General features: G+C 40.5%; 1 protein-coding gene across 1 annotated transcript in view; it reads left to right on the top strand.

The window, feature by feature from the left end:
* The first annotated feature begins 235 nt into the window (after nt 1-235).
* The window catches only part of enah (ENAH actin regulator), a 189357-nt gene continuing 180080 nt past the window's right edge, over nt 236-9512 (top strand). The window contains exon 1 of the mRNA XM_034162717.1: nt 236-585. Coding sequence (XP_034018608.1) covers nt 581-585 — 5 coding nt within the window. The 5' untranslated portion in view covers nt 236-580. The remainder of the gene's footprint in view (nt 586-9512) is intronic.

The following is a 9512-nucleotide window of genomic DNA, read 5'->3' as shown; positions in this document are numbered from 1 at the left end:
AACCACAATTACATTGATTATAAAAAAGAGGGGCAAAAACTTGAGTTTGGCGTATCTAATCAAACAATCTGCAAAATTTGATGCGTTTACCTCACTTTAGGAGTAGTTATACCTTATATAGTGAGGAAAAAGCAGTTGAAGTTTTACAAATGAATGAAGAATCGTATATATTCCGTAAACTTTACAATAGTGAATATGTGTAAATTTTATAAAGTACAACTTTCCGGTGGGTCAGTAAAGGCGTCACGCGTTGGAGCGCCGCATCCCAGCGTTTGGAGTGCGTCAGAAAACCCGCACAAAAAGCTCCGGTTATCTCACCGAGTCTTCGGCACCGGAACAGGCGCGATGCTGTGAGTCATGTAGATAACGACTCTTTCATTTTAGAAGCAGGTTTGTTTTTTTTTTCCCTCTTGTTTTTTGTACTTTTTGTCGGCTCGTGCGCCGCCGTCGGAGTCTTCATTCATCACGTCGCTGCGCTGCTCAAACAAACTGCGAACTTTCCGCAAACTGTCCGCAGAGTGTCAGCCGTGGGAGAAACCCAGAGGGGTGTTCGGTCGAGTCCCTCTGACGGCACCAAGTCATGAGGTAAGAGGCGGGTTTTGGTGTGAAAATGTGCTTATAACGAAGCCGGAGTCGGTTCGGCGATAAAAGGAATTCATTTCAGCGCCAAGCTGAAGTGTTCGGTTAAAAATACCTCAAAGTGCTGTTGGTTCCACATGTGAGCTGAAGCTGAGTTTGATTTCTGCTCTGTCACCGGCTGTGAATATTATTAGCTTTCAAAGAGCGTTTGCTAAATTTGTGCTGCGTTCGAGGACGTACTCGGGCTGGGAAAGGACGATTGTCTGTCTCTGGTGTTTGCTGCACAAACGCAGCTTTTCTAACAGGCGACTGATGGACATTTTTTTTTTTTTTGGCGGTGGGGGGGAGCACAGCAGTTTGTGGTCATTATGTGAGAAAACACGCAGGCTTTTTCCACACGTTGTGTCAAGTTTGTGTGTTCAACAACATCAGCTATAGAAGCCTGTTGATGCCAAAAATGTTAAGAAATACATAGTCATGATTATAAAAGAAAAAAAGTAAGTCATTTTTCTAAGTTAAATATGTTACACTTGGGTAAACATTGACTTTGTACTTAATGATTTAGTTGAGCCAAACTTGTCTTTGTAAGTAAAACTGAAATGGTGGGTCAAAATGTGTAATTCTGAATTGAATATTTGTTTTTCTGAGTTATGAGATAGTAGGTCAAATTGTAGAGTTTGTATTTCACAGTTGTGAGGCGGGCCGTACTAAAATACGAAATGGGCGACATGGGGACTGATAATCACAAAATGGGGGTAAAATGTAACAAAATGGAGAAGAGTGAACCAGATTGACAACAAATAATTACATTTATTGAATTGTTTAGCTTTTGTTTTTTTGTGATATACTCAGTACATGTAGTAGGGCAGGTGCGCCATCTGGTGTTTGAGAGATGAAACTTCAGTCAATGGGTCAGTCTGCTCCATTTTGTTAAGTTTTACCCCCATTTCGTTATCAGTCCCCATTTTGTCCTATTTAGCTAAAAAAAAAACTTAATAAAAGTACTTAATTGAATCCTATTTGGAGTCAGTCTGCTCCATTTCGCTACGTTTAACTCCATGTTTTGTTATCATCAGTCCCCATTTCGCTCCATTTCACTTAAAAATAATTAAATAAAAGTAATTAATTGAATCATATTTGAACTGAGTCTGGGTCCATCTGTTCCATTTCATTACTTTTTACCCCCATTTTGTGATTGTTAGACTTCATTTCGTATTTTAGTATAGCCATCGCCATCGCGAGGTAGTACGTCAAGTGTTTGACTTTGTTAGTCACATTTATCTGAGTCAAAACCTGAGAATTGATGCAAAGTAAAACCTTTTACCTTATTAGTTATATTTATGAGATTTCAACTCCAATGTTTTGAAAAGCAGTGAGAAGGATCAAAGGTACTAGTTGATATTACAAGTATAAGTAAGTCAAACTGACTTTGTAAGTCGGGTTTATGAAATATAAAGTGAAGTTTTCATCTCAGTAAAAATGATGAAATGCTCCATGGAAGTGTTGTATCTACGTCAGAATTATTAGGCGCAAAGTCAAACTTTGTTCTTTGTCATTTTTATGAGATGCTGGGTCCAAGTTTTTTACTTTCAAAGTAAAAATGAAATGGTAAATCAGCAGTACTCTGTGATGTTGTGAAATAAGTAAGTAAAAAACAAACAAAACAAATACGAGCTACAAGGTCGTAATTATGACACAGAAAGTCAACATACTGAATCAAAATTTTGACTTATCTTTATCATTTCCTTCCCAAGGCATCTTTACTTGCACCCATGGTGCCATTCCCGATGGAACGTAGTCTCTTGCTACCAGATTCTCCTGGGTCTGCACGGTTGGCTAGGCTGTGTTTATCTCGGCTCTTAATTGTTTTTACCAGTAACGCTGACTTTCAGCTGTTCCCTGGTGTCCAGAGGGTTTGCATGGATGGTTTGCATCGGTGTCGGGGAATGAGTATTTGATGGGAAGAAGAGTGCACATTCCAGGCGTCCCCGGTCCATATACTGCATTCAGAACCTTTGAAATAAAGCAAGACAGGCTTGTTGGCAACATATTGCTGATCGGGTAAAAATGCGTACGTACAATTCAGTTGTTCCCCAAATCTGTTACAGATGATTAATCTGTGGAATGTCTAATATGTGTAAAAAAATGACCTTTCATTAATTACGCCCAGATGCAACACGATTCAGAAGTGGGCGTAGGCCTACTAATAAATGTTAGGTTAATTTAATGTTTCCTAAATAGGCTACCTTGACTGTATGATTGCTATTCCTAATCCTGTCAATATTTCAGATGTAATAGCAGTGCCAAACACACCTGGCAGCAGGTGAAGATGAAATAAAAAAAACATCCTTCAGAACGGTAGGTTTATATTCAGAGCTTGATAAGCCCCACTTTGCCTAATTAATGGACATGCATTAGACCTATTTTGATATTAGTAATTACCCGCGATTGCATAAAACCCTTCTTTGATTTGCATTGCGGATAAATGGCCAGGGAAAACGACAAATGCATCCAACAGTTTAGATAGAGCAAGTACTACCTTGCGAATCTCAGATGTTCAGCATCACCGATGGAATACATAAATTGTCCACTGGCAAAATAGGCACAAGGCACATTATCTGCTCGATCGTCGGGGCATTGCTACACTGTAAAAAATGACTTGTTTTTACAGGAAAACGCTGGCAGCTGTGGTTACCAGGGAATTCCTGTAAAAACACACAGCAGCACAGTAGATAACATTACAGACATAATATGTATATGGATTACAGTGAATGAACCACGGCTGACTCACATTAAAGGAACTGTTAAATCTACAAACAAGAGCTCTCTTTTTTGCACATTTAACTGCTGTATTTTTTACAGGAATTCCCTGGTAACCACAGCTGCCAGTGTTTTCCTGTAAAAACAACAGTCTTTTTTTACAGTGTACAATAGTTGATGTTACAGACTTCTGGCCCGATCAGCTGACAAAGATAACGAATTCCCTCGGCTGAGAATCTATATCTTTCATAGAGGATATCGTCTGGGTATGTCAGCGGATTCTGGCGGTCTTTATAAACCCTCACCCTGCGAAGAGAGCCCCTCACAATTTGTGCCCCAATATCAAACGGATCATCCAGGTAGGCCGGCATTGTCTTCGGAGTGATTGAAGGTGGATGGACGGTACTTATAAAGGGAGTGTTTAAGTGAAAACCTCAAGCTAACCGAGAACATAACCTGCTCGGAGCAGGTTTGGCACACAGCATAAATTGCCATGGCAGCATACCTCGATCAAAACCTATCCACCTTTCGTAGTACGGGTTAACCGGGAAGTTACTCCACACGTCATCAACTTACTCCCGAAGTTACCCTGATAAGCCAGTAACCCTGCTTTGTAGTACAGGCCCCTGGTGTCCATGTTAAATTTTGAGTAAATTGAGACGTAACAAACTGTTGGTTGTTGTAAACCCTCTGTATTAATGCCGGCATTTTCCTGTGCTCATCTCCTGCAGGGTGTTCTTGATTTGGCTGTCTCTCATAAAGGATTCTGTGGTTGTTCATGGTCTAGTTATTGTTTCTCATTGTCAGAAGGTACAAATGAATTTGGGCTCACATGCAGTTTTAGTCATTCTGTTGCTCTTTAAACATGATGATGACTTCCTTTATTGCCGGTGGCTGTTCCTGGGTTTTGAAAGCTGATACTTCTTTTAAATGCATATATTGTGCACCGAGTCCAAGGCTTTACGAAGAAGGAAACGTGTTTGACAAATCGCACGGCCCTGTTTGAGTTTGCGTGGTGGTGACAGAGTTTCAAACGTCAAAGCACGTGGAAGCAAGAGGTTGGTTTCTAGGTTTTTACAGCCTCTGGATCTGTGACCTGACTTTGTGTCGGGTGAAGCGTGCAGCTTGGTTGGGCCGACCCCCTTTAAGAACGCCCCTAATCGACTCCAGCTGTTGGAACTGCTCGTTAAGCCAAACTGCTGTTAACAATAGCTCGGGTTGTTTGGAAGAGCGGCATGTTGTGTTCGTGTCTCACAAAGGAACAACCAGCGGCTTTTCATTCTTTCTTTTCTGCCACTTTCAGATGCTGCTACTTTTTGTTTTGATCGTATGTCACGTGCTGCACAAATTATCCACATGGCGCTGCTCTGTGGATGGAAACAGGTGTGTCTGTGTTAAGTTGCAGCTGCTCGGAGGTTCCTTCATGCACCACTTGTTAGCGATGGTCTCTCGTGCAACAAGATTACAGCCTCACTGACAACCAATAATGATCCCTCCAGTAACTGGACAACCCCATGCATTGACTGTGTGTATATATACTGGGCCAACACCGCGTAATGCACCCGTAGGTTTTCTACGGAGATGTATCAAAGCCCAAAAATTGCTGTTCTTGTGTCGCCATGTTGGCACCGCTAATCCATGTCTGGTTAAAGAGGTGGAGCATGGGTGAGACTGTGTATGATCTGGGCAGGACAAATGAAGTCCTAGCACACCCCCTTCTTCAAGTCTTAACCAGTTAACCCACAAGGCTAACCTCAGTTCTAGTGTTTATTAAATTGTATTTTTGGAGCATGAGCATGATTTTCTCTTAAATATGGCCATTAAAAATTATGACCCACTTACTACGTCACGAATGGTGGATTCATTGGACATGACGCCATGAAGCTACCGATGGCTGCTAAAGTGCTGCTGCTGTTTGCATCCAAAATTAAATTGTGCTGCCACGTTTGCATCCAAAATTTTACACATGCTGCCACGCACACGTCTTGCATGATTTCACCACACATCAAGCCATATTATTTGAAATGAAATGCTCAAAGCTAGTGGCCTCTGAGCGAGTGGTGCTGTGAACATGGATCACAGCACATGAACTGTCACTTAAAATAAACACACCCCTAAATATGCATACATTTTTGGTTTAAAAATGTCTGAAACTAAGGCATTAAAAAATTTCAAACATTGTTTTTGCAGCCACATGTAAAGGAAAACATCGTGGTACAAGGTGACGTATACGATAGAACGGGAATGTAAACCTGAAATTACAGAATCAATAGAACATTTGGCAGGGGTTAAGTTGAAACACTGTTTTGAATCTTTATTGTGGTAAACTTAGAGTTTGCACCTGATGTCCAATGTTTAGAACATTGTTCAGGACTTGGCATGAAAAGGACTAAATTGCCTGCAAAGGCGGGTAAACAAACAGCCACCAATGGTGTGTCATCTACATACATCTTTGATTATAATAAAATTCTCAGCTAATATGAACAGAACAAACAAACGTATGGGTCTGCAGGGAATGGAATCTGCATTACTGTTTGTCATTTGCATGTTCTAGTGGTTCCTGTCATTCAGGTGTCTTTAGCTCTTGATTGACTGAGACTTTATCTTGCCATCACTCTTCTGAGTTTGTCATTGCAAATTTTCAACATGATAAAACATTCAAGCCAAATTTTATTCTCTGACATGTGTGACAGGCGTACACTCTCTTGGCAGATTTGTAAGATTGAGACTTAGTTGGCTGGAAGAGTTTCCTGAAGAGTCTCAAAGAAAGAGGAACAGGAATTTTGCGTTGTCCCAAGATGTAAACACAAGAATTCCACAGAGTCATCCAGATAGCCAGGGTTATATAGGGTTCCTGCTAATGTGGAAAGATTCAGAATTTGATCATGCTGAACTATAAATCTGTGCCTGTTCGATTCGGACAGCGTAAGAGTTCTCCTGCTGTCCAACAAGCTTTTCTACTTGTCTTGGACAGTTGGCCAAACTTTAAGAATGGACAGTGATGTCTGTTGAAGCAGCTTGTTTGTATTTTGCAGCATGTGACCGGCGAGTTTTATCCGACCTGATTATGTTTTCCTACCTGGTTGGACCAGATCCGAGAACTCTGAGGACATGAGTTTATAAATAACGGCAGTCGGTATGTTTCTCTGCGTTTAATCAGCCTGCACTTGACGCTGATGTCGGCTTGTCGAGTGCAGTTTGTCACGCAGCGTCGTCAGCGTGACGAGACTCTGAAGTGTCGTAGTAACAAACCTCTGTGATTGTTTAAGGAGTTTGTGAATTCCAGGTGCCGCAGCTTCACACCACTTGAGTGAAAGTACAAAGGAACAGCTTCCTTCCTGATCCCGATTGCTAAAATACCAGCTGATAACAGAATTCCAACCCAGTTCCTCGACATAACTGCTTATAAAATCTCTACCTCTGTGTGTAAGAGATTTAAATAATTTTCTGTCAGTTTTCACATATCCTGGAAAAATTATACATTTAAAGTCCTTTTTCCAGTCATGGAAATGACCTGGCATCTTGGAAGTAATTGATATTGCCTTGGAAATTTTAGTTTTATTTTATCCTTCACTTGGATCACCACATAAACTTTTGTGTTTTGTTTGAAACCCAGCTGGCTGTAAGTGGTACAGGGTGACGGCTCAGCAGAGCCAAGAATAGACCTGGAAGTAGAAGTATAAAGTGTACAGGCTACTGCTTTGTGAATAAATACTAGAGCCCAATCGGTCAGCCGATTAATATCGGCTGATAATGAGTTTTTCACAAACATAGGGGTACTTTTTTCCTGAAAACTTTCATTTTACCAAATAAACAATGTGTAAAAACACTTTCAGTTCATGTGTCTCATTAAAATTTTTTGTCATGAGTGTTTGAAATGTTAAGAATCATATGTAGAATATCGGAAGAAATATCTATCATAAATTTGTAATTTTTTTTTATTAGACCCCCGTTTAGGCAGAAATTGCTCGAAAATGTTCAAACCACACTCTTTGAAATGATAAATTTGATAGTGATCACTTGACCTTATGTGTCTGTGAAATGTTACATCCATAGACCTTTTACCTGCTTGATGGGCGGGATGTTCACCAGAACCGTCTGCTGGAGGATCCAGTTTACTGTGGAGTGCCACCAAAGGGTAAATTTATATATTTTGAAATAACTGCCTTTATCCTGAGTGTATATTCATTTATTTGAATAGGAGCTACAGGCGGTGGTGGCGGTGGCGGTCCCACTGCGATGACTGGAACCGAACTCTCACTTTGACTGTCACGGATTCAAAACATTAACCTTCCTGCTGTACATAATTTCTTTAATCTTTGGCTGAAAACTGCTCAAGATTCACTCCTATACTTTCACAATCACCACAAGATGCATCAGTTAGCAAAATTGTTTGCAGTTTATCAGGGTTCCGTGTTTAAAATGTACGACTAGACTAGTGGGTTGGTAACCTCCAAGATTTACTTTATTTAATGTTATGTCAACCAGAAAAAAAAAAATGTTTACAACCAAACTTCTTTAAAAAAAAAGTGTCCTTCATGGACCCTGAGCCCCATCAAGCTGATGCTTATCCTTGGATACTGTAGCGTGAAGCAGATGGTAGTTTGGCCACCATCCCTGGAAGGGACGTCAGTCCATCGCAGGTCACTTCTCCGGATGTAGCCGGTACCTGTTCCTGGCTGGGTGGACAGGGACAATGTAGATGAAGTGTCGTATCCAAACACACGGACACGTCTTGTAACTGGGAATCAAAACTGTTATGAGTGTTTCTATTTTCTGCTGATTTATAATTATGGAGGCAGATTTGGTCACTTTTGTCTGTTATATCGATCTTAAAGCAACAGTTAGTTGAAAAGATGCAATTGATAACATGTGAAATAGGATATTGTTGTGTGAACCGTGGACTGACAAAAAAAACATGTCAATTCCAAACTCTTGTGTTCAGACTGCAGCATTGGAAATCGATACATTTACCACTAAGCAAATTGAATTTGCCACATTTTCCACAATTGCAAGATGACTCTTTCATTTCAGTTGCAAGATGACTTTTTCATTTGGTGTCAGTAAGAGCACAGCAGGTGGCTTTGTGGTTTTCCAAAACCTTTGGATGAGACAAACAGGAGACATTTGTACCTAAGTAAAAAAAATTAGTGAAGCTATCACATAAATGGTTATGTAGCAGTCTGGGAACAATGGAAAGCCAGAAAGAGCTGCTGCTGAGAATGCTGGAAGTTCAGCAATGGACACTGCAGAAGGACTTGGGGTCATCGTAAATACGAGGGGCGACTGAGTTTTGAGCCTGGGCCGGAAACAGTAGGGCGTGGTGGTCCATCTTTTGCATTCTGAGATACCAGTATTTCTCAATGTTGTACCCAGTGAGTCCAAACAAAACACATTCTTGAGAAATGTTGGTTTCTTAGTGCAGTTGATGAATCACACTCTACCAAAACGTCTCAGTCACCTCTCATACCGGATAATTGGGCATGCGTTCATATCAAACCCTGACATACTAGTTCATACTAAATAAATTATATTTGCTTTGTGAATATTGATTCTTAAAAGAATATTGTTGCGATCTAAACTATTCACCTCTTGAACCATTTTTTAATCCAAACAGGAAATTTATAAGGAGCAGAGTCTGTATCGGAATCGACGACACCAAGTCCTAGTCCTTGTTGTTCTCCTGACTTTCATCTCTTATCTCCTGCACTAACTTGTACCTCTTTCCTCCAAGTACAATCAGGTAAATTATTCCAGGCGCTGTGGCCTTGTGCCCTTGGCGGAAAGTGAATAATCAAGATCTTTTAGAATGTGAGGTCTGAAGGACTTTAGAATTCATATCTTTGCCACGTCCAAACCAGCCCATTCAACACTGTTAAAAATTTCCAGACTCCACCCACAAATTTGTGGTTTATCGGAACAAAACTACTTGTTTTCCTGCGGCTGTTGTGGGAATATTGAGACACAAGATTCCAAGTATTTCTGAATAAGTCCAACCTCTTCACCAAGACAAACATATACAAGAAAACTTTTGTGTTTTTTTTTTTTTGGTTTTTTTTAAACATTTCCAGGCTTTGCTCTGTTTTGCAGATGTGCTCCCAAATCTGTTGCTTCCATTCAAACTTAGCTGGACATCGGGATGCGTTTGTAGTGAAACTTTTTTCACATTGTCA

This window comes from Thalassophryne amazonica, chromosome 21 (genome assembly GCF_902500255.1).
Source record: "Thalassophryne amazonica chromosome 21, fThaAma1.1, whole genome shotgun sequence".
Lineage (NCBI taxonomy): Eukaryota > Metazoa > Chordata > Actinopteri > Batrachoidiformes > Batrachoididae > Thalassophryne > Thalassophryne amazonica.
This window is presented reverse-complemented; position numbering and strand designations above follow the sequence as displayed.